Source organism: Enhydra lutris, unplaced genomic scaffold (genome assembly GCF_002288905.1).
Source record: "Enhydra lutris kenyoni isolate GAN:26980312 unplaced genomic scaffold, ASM228890v2 scaffoldscaffold10, whole genome shotgun sequence".
NCBI classification, from domain to species: Eukaryota; Metazoa; Chordata; class Mammalia; order Carnivora; family Mustelidae; genus Enhydra; species Enhydra lutris.
The window spans coordinates 26,298,638-26,314,425 of NW_019154094.1; the positions used below are offsets into that span (position 1 = coordinate 26,298,638).

General features: G+C 45.3%; 1 protein-coding gene across 4 annotated transcripts in view; it reads left to right on the top strand.

Annotated features, from left to right (window-relative positions):
• The first annotated feature begins 270 nt into the window (after window positions 1-270).
• LOC111143979 (melanogenesis associated transcription factor) overlaps window positions 271-15,788 on the top strand; it is a 224,471-nt gene continuing 208,953 nt past the window's right edge. For 2 of the 4 annotated variants that reach the window (XM_022498025.1, XM_022498026.1), the window contains exon 1: window positions 271-502. In XM_022498025.1, the coding sequence (XP_022353733.1) occupies window positions 399-502 (104 nt within the window). In that variant the 5' untranslated portion in view covers window positions 271-398. The remainder of the gene's footprint in view (window positions 503-15,788) is intronic. The other 2 variants (XM_022498027.1, XM_022498028.1) reach the window with 1 other exon arrangement.

Sequence of the window (15,788 nt, forward strand, 5' to 3'; positions counted from 1 at the left end):
ACCCTTGAAGCAAGTGGGGAGAGAAGAGCGAGAGGAGCTGCTGACATTGACAATGAATCCAAACAGGAGTTGCAATAGCGGTGTCCACCACGTTGCCTCTGCCCCCGCCTGGCCTTCTGGGAGTTGTAGTTTTCGCGGGAGCGCCTCCCCTGGCGAGCCGGGAACACCCCGTCCGGGCCGAACTACAGATCCCAGGCAGCGCGCGACCGCCCGCCCCTCCCGCCCGGGTGCGAGTGTAAACTCGCCGCGCCGGGGCGGGCGGCCGCGAGCGGGCGAGCGGGCTGAGCTGGGCACTGCGCTGGGGCGCACCGCTCCGGGTACCCAGGCCCCGTCACCTTCCCTTTGCCCCGGGGCTCTGTTCTCACTTTCGAGCAGTGGAAGGACGGGAAGCGGGAGCCATGCAGTCGGAATCGGGGATCGTGCCGGATTTCGAAGTCGGGGAGGAGTTTCACGAAGAGCCCAAAACCTATTACGAACTCAAAAGTCAACCTCTGAAGAGCAGGTGAGTGGTGACAGCTGGAGGGAGGCGCGGCGGGCGGCTGGGGGGCCCCCCGCGCCCCACACCCTGAGGCGGGGAAAGCCGCTCGCCCGGGCTCTGGGACAAGGACCCCGTGTCCTTGCTCGGGGGCAGAGGGCGAACTACCCCCCGCAGTTGGGAGCCGCGCCTGCCGGGCCGGTACGCCCCTGGGGGGCTCCGCTCAAGTGCGCGTCGGGGGCGCCGCGGGCAGCCCGGGACGGCCGGCCCAGGTGAGGGGTCCCTTGTCTGGGGATACCAGCTGCTGAGATCGGGTGGGGGTGGGGAGGGACCTGGCGCGCAGGTGGGGGAGGAGGAGCGCGGGTCCCGGACGCTGTCCGGGTGGGAAAGAGGGAAAAAAAGAGTTTCTCGTGAACCCCTTTTCTGGAGATCCTAGCGGGTTGAGGACTCAGAGAGGGAGTGCTTGGTGTGGATTGATGCGCGAGGGAAGCAATTAGTTCGTCTGTTGTCGCCTCCTAGGAGTCGGGCTCCTCTGGGAAAGCCCGCCCCTGGCCGATTCCAGGTGATGCTTCCCGGGCCCCGCCTCTCACCTTGCAGACCTCGCCACCCGCGCGCGGGCCGGTTTGGAGCCGCGGGTGGGCGTGTCTCTCGTCCAGGTTAAACTCCCTAGGCAATAGAGTTCCATTCAAATCCAGGCCTTCCCTGGAGGGGAAGAAGCCTTGGAACTGGAGGATATTGGGACACACCTGCTTGGCAGGGCCCCTGCTTGGCCGCGACACGTGTTTTATTTGCTGGGGACTGCTCCAAAACTTTCTGGAGAGAAGTGAAGACATCCGCTGGTCTGGCGCCCCACCGCGTCGCGTGCCCACTTCCTATGCTACCTCCATTTCCACTCGTCCATCGGAATGGGTTGGGTATCTTCCTTTCTCTGTCCTGTGGTCCCTCGGGGCATTTCCACTGTTTACCAAGGGGGAGATGGTCCTTTGAGGTTGTGATAGTAGAGAAGAATTTATGTCCATCCCTTTTCAGTTGAGAAAGGAGATGAGGCTCTACCGGGAAGGTTCAGCAGTGCTTCTGTACCCATCTCAAACCTTCCTGCCTACCCCTCGCAGTGGGCAGAGTCTGGGTGAGGGGGCCTGGCTGGCAGAGGGCGAGCGGTTCCAGAAATCAGGGTGGAGGAAGAGAAGGGCAGCTGAATCAGGAGGGAAGTAGTACAGTCTTTGCTTCTGGGGCGCGTGGGGCTGGTATTTGCTCTGGTGGCAAGCAGCACCAGGTTCGTTTCCTTCAGGGCTGTGTCAAGACTCTGAATCCAAGTCTGAGAAGAAAATCTGGGAACGACATACCCACTGACTGGGCTGCTAGAGCAGTCTCTTTGCAGATGCTTGAAGGGGATTGGAAGGAAATGCAGCTAGATGCCTAAAACCAGCCTTTAGTTGATGGTTTCTCTTCATAATGGCTGTTTTGTGTGTGAGCATAGATTGTGTGTGTTGGGGGCTGGGGGGTTTTGAGTAATATTGTGTAAAGGGTATTGTTGGTTATGCTCACTGGGGCTTTATGTGCATTCGGCTGAAGGGACCAGTGTTTTACCGAGCAGTCTCTGCTTTTGCTTCTATAAGCAAATGCTTACATGGCCAGAATGAGGGAGTGAGTGTTTTGAGTGTGTGTGTGTGTGTGTGTGTGTGTGTGTGTGTGTGTGTGTAGTCCTGAAAGAAATGAATTAACCGGACTGTTTGGAACATTTTTGATGGGAGCTGATACATAACATTAAATGAGTTTGAGAGCGTGAGGAAAATACCATCTGGAAAAACCCAAATGAGTGCCATGAAACTCATGTTGAAGGATTTGGGCCTGTTCTTTTTCAGAGTCGGCAAAAAATTACTTGCAAGGGTGAACGTCCTCGGTAGCTAGCTAGCATGTGTAAGGAAAAATGTGGGTACGTGGGAAGCAATGGCTTCACACGTTGAAGCTAGAAACAGGTGCGGGACAGAACCGGTATGGAGAGGAATGCTAAATTAAAAAAGTTGTTGTAAAACTTGTCTGTGGAGCAGACACATGCTCTTTGAAATAAACCAGTTAAATAAAATCTGTGAATAAATATATGGGGTTGGCAAAATTTCCCTATACTGTTTTCCACAGTTGTCTAACTTATTGTCATCGGCATCTGTTGTGTGACTTTAAAAGGGCTACATGTTGTTGGGGGCCTCCTCATGGCTTTTTGTCTGAAGTCTTTGCCAGGGCACCTCCCTTCTTGTAAGTGTTGGATGGAAAAAGCAGAAATGGAAAGGTTAAGACTGCCGTAGCCATTTCGTCTATCAGTTATATTCTCTGGATTGTGTCTTGGAGTTGAAAATGTGTTCAGAGTCGGCCCACCTCTCAGCAGCTCCTCTGCTCCCTCTTTGGTCCAAGTCCTCACCAGCCTGTGCCAGGGTGATTGCTGTAGTCTCTTAACTGCTCTCTTGCCTTCTCCTCTATACCCTTTCTGGTGGATTTTCTACACGGCAGCCTTAATGTTCCCGTTAAAATCGGTTCTCGTGGGGGGCAGATTTTTGCCCCCCAGGGGTCATTTGACAATGTCTGGAGATATTTCTGGTTGTCCGAATGAAAGGGCGTTGGTACTGGTCTTCAGTAAATGGAAGCCAGAGATGCTGCTAACCATTCTGTAATGCACAAGAGAGCCCCGGCAACAGAGAATTATCTGGCCCTCAATGGTCATCGCCAGTGCTGAGAAACAGTGAGTTAAAACATGCTACATCATGCCATTCTCTGCTTAAAATTCTCCAGTGGCTCCTAGTTTCAGTAACACTCGAAATCCTTTAACTGGCAAAAGGCAGCCTATATGGTCAAGCTCCCTGTCAGCTCTGAGTTCATGTGCTGTCGCCAACTCATTTCGTCGCTGTTCCTGGAACACTCCAGACCCCTCCTCATAAGGCCTTTGTATGTTGTTCTTGCTGGTGCCTCTGCGTGGACCGTCTTTGCCCAGAGAGCCATAGCGCTCACTTCCTCACCAACCTCAGGTCTTACTTTTAATATCTTTAGCAGGCCCATCCCACTACATACAATTGCTTTCCCTCCAGACTGTCATCTTCCGTGCCCTGCTCTATTGATTCCATAATACTTATATTACAACTGACTCTGTCGTTTTTAATATGTTATGTTTATGTTTCTCCCCAGTAGACTGCCAGCTTCAAGGGAGCAGGGTTTCTGTCTGTTCCTTGTTTACTGTTGTGTTCCTAGAATCTAGAGCAGAGTTTCTCAACCTCAGTGCAATTGATGTTTCGTGCTGGATAATTCTTTGTTGTGGGAACAGTTCTGGGCATTGCACGACGTTCGGCAGCACCTTGGCCTCTGCCTGCTCGAGGCCAGTAACCCTCTGCCCCCAGTTGTGACCACTGGAAATGTGTCCAGACCCTGCCAGATGCCCATGAGGGGCACAGTCACCCCTCTTTCCGAACAGTTGGCCTAGGACATTGCCTGGCACAGTAATGGTTCATTGTTTGAACAGGTGTTACTTTCTCCTTTAGGACTCCACTTAGGATGGGGTGCTTGGTTCTGATTTTGCATTCAATATTGCAGCCTTTTAAAATAGGTATCCGCCCAGGTCTCTCCAAAGAGGAGCTTATGTACTCTTTGTTCAGGCTAAGCTCGGATGTGCAGGTGTTTCATGAGGAAAGACAATTTCATTCCTAAGCCAGAGCTCCTGGCCTTTAGGAGTGTGATGCTTCTGGGTTTAGATCACGTGAACCCCCTTTTGGTCATATTCAGTGGCAAATCTGTGTTTGAGGAAGACACATGCTATGAGGGAAGGTTCTAATGAAGAATTGCTTGCAGTTTGGTTTCCTCAGCAAGGTTTTGTTTGTTTTTTTCTTAAATTTTATTTATTTGAGAGAGAGAGCACAGAGAGAGAGAGAGAGAGAGAGAGAGAGAGAGTGAGAGAGTTGAGAGGGAGAACCAGACTCTCCATTGAGCAGAGAGCCCCCCCGGGGCTTGATCCCAGGACTCTGGGATCATGACCTGAGCCGAGTCACCTAGGCACCCACCCCTGCATCACCCAGCAAGGTTTTTGAAGCCTTTGTGTGTTCTCCTGGGAATGAGCTCGGTGGGTGGCAGGGGAAAAGTGCCAGATATCAAGGGTGAACCCAGAATTCACACATGGGCACAGTCCCATCAGGGAAACACATGTGGAGCTGTTCAGTGCGTTCCTAGCAGTGCAGGAACTCTCTGCAGGGCTTTGGGATCTGAAAACATTTTAAAACATGGTCACATCTCTCAGGTTTAAGGTTCTCTTGTTCACTTTACTAGGTGTGAAATTCTGTGGCTTTGTAGTCACTAATGACCCGTTCCTGGACAGACATCAGAATTGACTGAATCTATTTCCAGTTTCCTCTCTTCCAAAATTTAATTGCATTTTAGGTAACTGTTATCTAATTTGCTGCAAATTAGAAATGGGAATGAGAGTGAGTCTTAGGTTTATTATGGCAAGATAGGATACAGCTGTAGTTCCCAAATGCTGATTCATAGATGTGTGAAGTTTTCACAGGTTCGTGGTGAAATAAGAAAGACAAAGACTATTGTGTCACACGCACATGCACACTCACACTCATACGTTTTAGTATAAGGCCATTGCTGTTTCTTGGATTTATTCTGAGATTTTGTCTCCTGTCTTCCTATTAAAAATACCCTTTCTGAACCTGCGTGTACTCTACTCTGTCTTTCCTTCTTATTGCAGTCTGGGACCCAGACACGGTGGTAGTTATTTTGCTTAACCATAAAGCCAAGGGCAATACCCTAGGGAACACTGAAAAGACAAGATTAGAAGGAAGGTGGACATCTGAACGAACTTGTGGAACACAGCTGGCTCTCCGTCTGATCTATCAGTTCGAACTTCTACTTGAAAGAGAAATCTCTCTGATTAAAATATTTTTAAATATTTTATTAAATATATTTAATATAAAATATTTAATATAAAATATTAATATATTTAAAAATATTTTTAAAATACACATTTTTGAAATGATAATCCATTCTTGGCAAAACAAAACTGTCAATCTCTTACTGGTTTCTGAGAGTTTTCTTGATTTTTCTGTCTGTCCGATCTGCAGGGAACTGCCAGCAGTATTCTGACATCACTGTCTCTAACTAGCTGGGTGACCTTGGTCAGGCTGGGTGACCCCTGCCTTCAGTTTATTCATCTGACTAATGGAGGCCTGCATCCTGGGGGTCTTAAAAACAGTAGCTGTGACATTGACTGTGGGAGAGTATTAGCATGGTGCCAAGCACATAGTAAGGGTTCAGTAAAATGCTAGCAAATGGTGTTCTGGTTATTAGTTATTACTTCTTTATTACTAAGCAGTGAGTTCTGACATTCCAGAAGGTGTTTGCCTTTGATTCTCTTTGGCTTTCTTCCCTAAGGCCAGAGTTGTTGGTGAACAACCACCAGTCTCCTAATGAATACCACCACTTAATGAGATATTCAGAGACATTTTTTCACATTTTATATTTTTGATCCAACCCATAAAAATTTATTTGTGCTGGTTAAAAAAAAAAAAAAAGCAGTTGTGGCCTCAAACCTCATATTCAGCACGTGTCTACTGAGCTCTGGTATGTGCAAATTAACACCAATAAACATAGTTAACATTCATGGAGCACATACCCTGTGCCAGGGTTTTTATGTCTGTTTTTATGTATGTGGACTTAGTCTTTGCAAAAACTTGCATGAGATGATAATAATGAATAAAAACAACTAGGTTGTTAATTATAATTTTTGAAACTGGTGATTCTTGCACAGTGCTTAGTACCGGCCGCACTGTATATTTTGCTTGTATTAATTCAGTTAGTTTTCCCTTCAACCTTGGGTGTATGTATTTTTATTATCCTATTTTTTAAAAATATTATTTATTTGAGAGAGAGAGAGAAGCAGACTCCCTGCAGGAAGCCCGATACAGGTCTCGATCCCAGGACCCAGACATCATGACCTGAGCTGAAGGCAAGATGTTTAACCGACTGAGCCACCTGGGTGCCCCTTATTATTCCTATTTTACAGGGAAAGAAAGTGGGATATAGTAAGTGGATGGGCCTGGTTTTTACCTGAGACCGCCTGGCTCTAGCCCCAAGCTCTTGTGCACTAGCCACATAAGAGGACCACGCACAACAGTGCAAATGCAGCACTGTATAGTTCTGTACGTTCTCCAAAGCTCCCAGCGGGGGAAGGAAAGAACACATGGCCCCAGCTAAACATACGAGGCAGAGTGTGAGCTTATGGGGAGGTGGGCGTCAGCAATAGGCCTTTCCCAGAGGAAGGGACATTGGAAGCCAGTTTTGGGAACAGGTAGGGTTATTTGCATTTGGCCTTGAAGGTCAAGCAATACTCAAGCATTATTTCTCTACAACATTCAATAAAATGTTAGACCTCTTGGAGGACATGTCCAGTTCCATGGACTTCTGGGGTGTTTGGTTGCCTTTTAAATGTTTCAGCAGACTCCCGAACCTTCCTGAGGGCCTGGGAGCACCTGGTGGTGGCTTCAGAGGGAGCCATGACGAAGTGCTCTGCGCAGGCTTTGCCGCGCGACTGCTGCACGTGTGTTCAAGACACTTAGCTTCTGGGCCTCAGTTTCTTTAACGGTAAAATGGGGTCAAGAGAACCATTCTCTTACTTTTGGGATAAGTTTTAAAGTGGAAATAAAATCTGTTAAAGTGCTTTGCAGAGGGCCTAGCACATATTAGTAACACCGTTCTTTCTTTCTACTTTACCGTGGACATTTTGTTCTTCTTCATGACAGTAACTAAGACACGTATAGATCTGTGAATCTGAAGCCAAATAGGCAAGATCGAGGTGCCTCACACTGGCAGGTGTTCAAGTCTTATTATGCAAATGACTTTTGTGGTATGATTAGATGGGAAATTTGATTAAAGTGGATTGTAAGTGTTGGTTCTGCGTGTTATTAGAAATTTCCTTTTCCTGAGTGTGGCTATTTATGGACTTTATTTAAGTGTATGTATGTGTGTGTGTTTTTAATTGCCTTTGAGTTCTGCAGTGCAGTTTGCACAGGCTGATGTTTATATCTGCTCCAGTTGTGCAAGAAGTGGAAAATATCCTTTTTTTAGAACAGGTCACATGTGCTTACTGTCAGGAATAGGACCTCAGTGTAAAAAAATGTATCTTGGGACAAATCAAAGTTACTAAATTTCTCCCTCCAACTGCTTTGTTTCAGAACTGGCACTATTAGGATAAATAATAGGGGGGAAAAACACTCAGCTATTTTTTTTTGGGGGGGGGCATTTTTCAAGGACAGTAAGCAGGAGTTTCATTTGTTTTGTGTATGTGTTTGCATGGGTGTTTTAAGTATGAAATGTACTTTGCTGTTAGATTTGTCTCACCAAAGTAAATTATAAAAATATGTTTGACTCCACTCCAGTTATATGCATAATTTGGAGAAAATAATCAAGAAAATGGGTGAGAGATATTAAATGGAATTACTACAGGCTTTTGATAGTGTAAAGACAAGTCGCAGTTTGTAAGATGGTTTTTGTGAGTCTAGCAAACATTTCTAGGGCGGGGGATTCCACTGAGTCGTGAAGTCTGTCTTTATGGAGGCAGATGTAGGCTGAGGGCAAGAAGACCTGCAGGCAGGTCTGGATCTCTTTTGCGATTCCTCCCAACCCCCCCCCCCCAACCTCCTGTTCTCTGTTCCTGAGGTCTTGGGGCGAGGACCAGGCTCCTCCTTTCTCTAGGTTGATTCTCGAACATGGCTTCCTTATTTCTTTCCCTCCTTTGGCCTTTCACACAGGCCACGAAGAACAAAGGGATACACCTTTGTGGTTTTCATGCGAGACCTCTGTCCTGAGATTCAGAACCATGAGGTCCTTGTCTCCGAGTTTCAAAATTTCCGTGGGCTTCTCAAACAATGGGCGCTCCCCAAGTGTGTTGCAGTGATAACCTATGATAGAACCAATGATAACTTATTGGTTGCTTTCCACCTGGTCAGAAGTTGAGGCAGGGGGAAGAGTGGGGCAAAGGTGAGAGAAAAACCCACAGGGAAGTAAATGGAACCTCAGAATCAGGAGGACCCTAGTGTCCTCCCCAAGGTGTTTCTAAAACATCTCTCAGTCACTTTAAGCAGAGGCTGTCTAACTTTGGGTCAGAAGGACCTCAATTTATTTGTTTTTCCTTTTCTCCCTCCTTACAGAAGTTATTTATAAAGTGCCAATGGTGTGTCAGGCTCTGTGCTGGCCGCAGGGAATCAAATGTAGAACCAGACAGGCCAGGTTCCAGCTACCGTGGCGTTCCATTCTGGAGATGGGAGCATAGTTAATAATGTACCAAATAAATGGACAGTATAATTTTTGTTGCTCAATAGGGTACAATTGATACAGTGTGATTGGGAAAGAAGGGGATTTTTTGATTGGGTCTGTTATCAGAGCCCATGACCTCACGGAGGAGGTGATTTTGAGGCAAGACCTGCGTGTCTGAAAAAAAGTGTGCAGATCTTGGTGCTACCACTCACTAGCTGTGTGACTTTGGACAAGTTACCCAACCTCTTCAAATGTCAGTTCCCTAACCTCTTTGAATCTCAGTTCCTTCTTTTGTAAAATGGGGGCAGTAGCTACCTTGTAGGGTTGCTGTGTGGACAAAAGGAATTGCCTATAAAGCCACTAACATTAGGCTTCACCTTATAGGTGTTAGGAGACACACAGGACTGGTTTAAAGCCATTCATGAATAGTGGAGAAAAATACAGACATTAATCTTCCCTGTAACTGTTTATAACTTGGATTTAAGTGTTTTCCTAATGTTGAGTGAGTCACAGATTTATGCTTGTCTTTATAAACCTAAGCTCGGACTGAAAGTGGAGATGGTCTTGTTATTTTTATTATCCTTTCTTTCCTCCAGGATCATCTTACTTGAGTTGTCCCCTTGCTCTTTTCACTGTTGTTGCATTGAGATCATTCATGTTTGACCAGGCTTTGCGTAGGAACGGTTTCTGGTTGGATTTTGAATTAAGTTTTGGTGTAAAGGAGAAGGCCAAGGGCCCTAGAATTAAAACGTTGAGCTTAACACAATATACACATACACCACGAACAGTTCTTACGGAACTCCTGACTTGCAGTCCTGTGTTTCAGCCCCTAGATCACGCTTCCTCTTCACACTGATGTGAAAATGTCAGTGTTAGTGCAGAAATGGAAATTCAAGAAGCCTCTCTTCCCACACAGCACCTCAAGCTTTCATCAGTGTTGACATCTACGGGCAATAGCACGTTTTTAATTCAACAACTTAAAACAAAAATCTTCAAAGCATTCGAATTCCAGTAACTGTGTTCTTTGATTCAAGTACTCATGGAGTGGTGACTTTCAAAAGGAAAAATCCTGGGTCATGTGAGAACAAATATTTTAAATCCAAATGCAGTGGGTTACAGGTCTGTGGAGTGCACGGGTAGAATCCTGTCCTTCTATAAGAAAATTGTGGTTTGTTGAGCAACTTCAGGAAGGCATCTGTGGCCTTTACCCTCGCCACCCCCACCCCTTCCCCAAAGTGGGATAACTTGCTGAATCATTCACACGCATTTGTCTGTGTTCCTCTGTGATCAAAGGCAGAATGGGAAAAGTGGTTGTCTCCACTGTTGGGAATGTAGAACTTACGTTGTAGAACATTTGCCTTCTAGGAAGCTTAACTTATTTGGGTGAGAAGAAGATTTGAAGTTGGGAAGATTCATTTAGCCTGATGGCAGAGTTTATCTATGAAATTACAAACTGACAGATAGGAATGCTGCATTTCCTTTGGTACCTTTATTGTAAAATGTTCCTAAATAGAAACTGGTTTCAAGACACATGTTTTGGGGCGCCTGGGTGGCTCCGTGGGTTAAAGCCTCTGCCTTCAGCTCAGGTCATGATCCCTGGGTTCTGGGATCGAGCCCCACATTGGGCTCTCTGCTCGGCGGGGAGCCTGCTTCCTCCTCCTCCTCTCTCTCTCTGCCTGCCTGTCTGCCTACTTGTGATCTCTGTCAAATAAATAAATAAAATCCTAAAAAAAAAAAAGACACATGTTTTTCAGAGCATACATTTCAGTTTTGTAACTGGAGATTTGAAACTTGATGAAAGGAAGAGCATGCAGAAACCCTTAAGATGATTTCCTGATGAGCTTGGAACCTAGCACAGTCTGTTAAAGCCTGCTGGAGGATCACAGTGAGATCTTGATCCACTGGCCACACTGTGTTGCTTGCATCTCTCCCAAGCAGCTGGAGAGAGTGCTCTAAAATTGAGTCAGTGAACAGCCACACAGATAACGCAACAAGCTCTCCTCCATCAAAAGAATGGGGTACATTTTTGTTTTGTTTTTTAGCCTTGGTAGTTTTTCAGCAAAAGATGGAAAGGTGCTGTTGCTTTGTTGTATTACTGAGCCTGCATAACGGCACCATTTAAATTTAGAACATCGGCACCTTGGCTGGTAGAACCCTTTGCAACTAATTTATAATGCTTTTGGCAGAGGATAACTATGAATAAACATTAAAATAGTGTTGGCCAGTTAGGGTCATTTACTTTCAAGGGAAGAGGATGACACCAGCCATGCATTCTTGAAAATTCCATTTATTTAGTTTTAAAAGAAGAGTTTGCAATAGCTTAGTGAAACAGTCCCTAAAAATATAAGCAACTAGCATGATTCCTGACATTCCAAATAAAAGTTTGTCCATTTGCTGTAAGGAAGCATGTTTGGAGAGTAACTGTGAGAAATTGGCACTGGCTTGCGTGTTGGACAATTGGTGTGTAGTATTTTTGGAACCATTCCTTGCATCATCTTAGCCAGGTCATTTGTCCACTTGTCTTTAGGTAGGTAAACACTAATGATGTTTTATCTAAATAAAGGCTGTATATGTACGTGCTAAATGATGGGATCCTGGAATGCAGTTTTAATGATACTGATTGCATATGGAAGCTTGAAGTCTTTGTTGATTCAGAAACGAGCCAGTTTTGATGGCACTTACTTGGTCATAGCATCATAGTCACTGAAAGGCGTGATTTAACAGCAGGAGGCTGAATGACAAGGACAGTTAATTGGGGTTTGTTTTTGGAGTCAGTGATACTGACTGAGTCAGTCATTCTGCTGGTCCGCTGTACCCTTCTTTCTCATTCTTGGGTTCACATACTTGGCATCTTTCTAGTCACTTCTCACTGGCAGACAACTTCCCTTTCTTTATGTGTTTTCTCTAATGGACACCTTTAGTTTGCCTGCTCATAGTCTCCTTTCCAAATTCCAGTAACAACCCCTTCCTACATGCTCAGCTCATCTGCTTCAGTTTCGCGGTTCTAGGAATGGAGAATTTGACACAGGCCCTGCCACGGTTCTTTATCATGGAGATTGGTTTTAGGGAGGTACATGTCGACTAGTGAAAATGAATCCCAGGATTTTATTAGGGTGCTAACAGAAAGATTCTCCTTTTATTTCCATTGATCTTGAACATTGGGGGAGATGTCGGGGTTTAGAATAAAGATACCTCGTAGGCAGAGAACAAGCAAGTTCTCGAATTAAGTTAACGTTAGTTGGTGTAGCAAAGTGGCGTGCAGCGGTCGTACGTGTAAATAGTTCCTGCTTGGCAGGCAGCTTTCCTCCACCTGGCAAATCAAGGACTCAGACTCCTTCTGTCTTCTGGTTCTCCCTTTGCCTAGGACCCTGGAGTCCTTCGTGTCTGGTGGTAGAAAGGAAGAAGAAGAGGAGAAGGCATAACTAAGGTCCAAAAGTGATAGGCCTTACTTTTGCTCAGATTCTATTGACAAGGACCAGACTCCCATCTGTGTCTGGATGCAGGGGTGGGAGCTGGGAAATACAGATGTCAGCTGGGCAGCGATGTTTGTGTGCTAGAAAAGTGTGCATTTTGAGTGGATGGCCCGCCATCTTTGCTGTGATCCTATTAGGAGTGTTTCACCTCCAGATCAAGTTGTGGCTTTCCTTGGTAGGCCTAGTTAGGCTTATCTTTGAACTTTTCTGTTATTTAACCAATAAATTCCTCTTCTAAGTATACATGGTTAGTTTGGATTTTCTGCCACCTGCGTGGAGACTGTCCAAGCTTTTGTGTTGTCTGAATCCCACCTTTCTGCAGGGCTTCCTCTTCTACTTCATTGAGTAAAATCACCACCCCAGTTCCCTTCAACAGCAGCCCATCTACCACCACCACCACCACCTGAGAGCAGTGGCTTTTCAACATGTGGCCCTCAGGCTTGTTATAAATGCACATTCTCAGACTCTACCGCAGTCCTACTCAATCAGACACTGGTGGGCAGTCCCAGGAGTCTGTGTCTTAATAAGCCCTCCACAGTTGGTGGTGCTCACTCATGTTTGAGAAAGACAACCCTAATGCTGTCACCATAAGTCCTCTGTCTCCATATGGAGTTGTGCTTATATTGCTGTTTTGGAATGAACAAATTCCGGGATTAGAATACATTTAGTAAAAAAAATGGGGTGCTGCTTGTTATGATCAGGCTAAGGGTGATCCCTGGCAGTCATTCTGCACTGATTAAAAACCAAAAACCCGAACCCAAAAACTTTCCCTTCTAAAAAGTTCACTTTTAGATCTACCCTAATGAAACCAGGGAAGGATTCTTGGTCTTCTGAATGTGATCTCTGGGTGACTTGGAGTTAACCTAGCTGCACTGCCCTAAGGAGACCTGGCCCGTACCTCAAGACAGGGTTGTGATACAGACTCCCAAGAGTGTGCAGTCACATGACTGAAAGATTTGATTGAGAAACAGGGTGATGATTTTGAGCGTGCCCACATGACCAAATTGTTTTTCACAAAACTTCTGCTGAATAAAATTTGAAATACGGCTTTCAGCCTGTTTTCTTGTCTTAATGAATTCCAGACTGTTTGCAGAGCGTAGGAGCTTCCAGAACAGGGGGATGGAATGACTGGGACCCGCCAGCCTCTGTCTTGTCACAGAAAGGGCGTCCTGACTTCATGGAGTCACTCCCCTTGTTCTGAATCTGACCGGGCCATTCACTTATCTGATGGAGAGGTATAGACTGTGATAGGGAAGGACAAGGCCAAGGTTGTGTCAGACAAAAAGAGCCTATAGAGAACTGCCAGACTACTTACTTTAGCAGGAAACTCAACCTTTACCCCTAATCTACTTAGACCCAAGCATTTTTTCTTTGTTTGTTTTGTTTTGTTTTGCTGTATGCTGACCTTCGCCAGAGAAAAGGCCTGCATCTCTTCGTGTAAACTGGTTAAAAGCCCTCGCCAGTTGAAGCCTAAAGTTCTGGGTGTAACCTTTAGAATAAGACAGATTTGTAACTTGAATTCCAATTTGACTACCTTTAGCCTTTTTTTTTTTTTTTTAATCATGGCAAGTTTTTCTTGTAGTTTTTATGTCAGTAGCAGGCTAAATGGGGCTCATGGACATTAATATGATCTAGGCTATGGAGTAATCATGCGAATTAAAAGAAATAGGTGGGTGAAGTGCTCAGCCCCCAAACCTGGCTCTTGCTGCTGAGTATTTGGTCCCTGCATTCTGGTTCCCTTTGTATCCATAGCATCAATAAGGGTTTTGACTTGAAATGACTTTTTAGCCAGGAGGTAAAGGAGAGGGCCATAGATGAGAAGGGGGAGGCCTTAAATGATCCCAAAGCTGGAGAATCCGCAGAAGGATCTTTGAGAGCTGAAGCAAGTCAAGTAGTGGCAAACTGTGGGAAGCCTAGCAGGGAGGCTTTTTAAAGATGGCACCTGCTATTTACAGGTAAGGCGTTCCCTTTGTTGCCAGAACAATCTTTGTCTTTATCAACATGTTGCCTTTCATCATAATTACAGACTATAGCCAGGTGGAAAAATAAATAATAAGATGCGCTGATGGAGATTTCACAACACTGAGCAGTCTAGCAGCCGAGCTGTATCGCTGTTTCCACATGGGAATCTGCCATTCCTAACTGTCAGCTTTCAACTTTGCCTCCAGTGAGTGCCTGCCTTATCTCTTCACATTTAACTCGGCAGTCTCTTCATATAGCTGTCCTTATCCAAAGTAAGCCGTGATGCCCTGTGTTCCTGAACCTCAAAATCTTCATATCTTTTACTCTTCCAGGATTTTTCCATCCTTGTAGCAAAGTATGGCTATTTTTGAGACTAGAGGCGAAGTTTTAACTTTTTTTTTTTTTCAAAAGAATTGTTCATTTCATGCTTGCTTTTTACCCTTTATCCTGAATTTTCTGAAAACTTGATTTCTCTAGTCCTTTGTATCTGTATGGGCCATTTCAGTTAACCATCTGTTTGGGTTTCCATCTATTGGTTAAACTGATCCTGTGATAAAACTGAAATGTTTTTTATCCAATCAATATGATAGCTTCCTTGTCTTTTATTTTTCCTACCTTTATTGAGGTATAATTGACAAATAAGGGTCGTATATTTTTAAGGTGTACAACTAGATGTTTTGATGAACATATACCACAATCAAATAGCTTGCTTTTCTTGAGCCTCAGAAAGTTTCTCCCCCAAACCAGTGGCTAACCTGGTCACTAGAAAGCAGAAAGGGGGATGAGCCCAAATAGTAACTTTCTGTCTCAGGAGACAAGTATGCATGACATGGCATACATAAGTAGGTGACTTCCTGTAGGAAGGGTGCTGTAGATGCTGGCTCTCTGCTGGTGAGCCATGGCCCTACCATTCCTGCTGCACGACCATGAAGCCTGTGTTGGACCCCAGTGCACCCATGTGCTGCTGCTCGCGTCACTGCCATTAGAATTTAGGGATTGGGGCACCTGGGTGGCTCAGTGGGTTAATGCCTCTGCCTTCAGCTTGGGTCATGGTCCCGGGGTCCTGGGATCAAGTCCCAGGTCGGGCTCTCTGCTCAGCAGGGAGCCTGCTTCCCCCTCTTTCTCTCTGCCTGCCTTTCTGCCTACTTGTGATCTCTGTCTGTCAAATAAATAAATAAAATTTTAAAAAAAAAAGAATTTAGAGATTTACCTAAGAAGCAAAGAAGTGGTTAATCTGTGCAAGTGCTATTGACTCTGTTGTTTGTCACTGGGGAGTAAATAAATAATTTAATTCCCCATAGCTTAAACCCCCCCCAATCATATAGTCAGTTCTCAAAAGTTGGGAATATATGCAGCAAGTTTTTGGACACATGCCAGCACTCATTTTTCTCCCTGAGTCTGCCAGGCCACTTTCCCCAACTCTCAGCTGTTGTGTGCAGAGGAATGGCACTAATTTGATCAACAATTAATGGGAGACATGTTTTATAAGAATCTATGCACACATTCACACCAACACATACTGGATTCTCAAGGCCTCATTTTTCAGAGTATTTGCATCTTTTCTCTGGTATTATCATGACCAATCACTT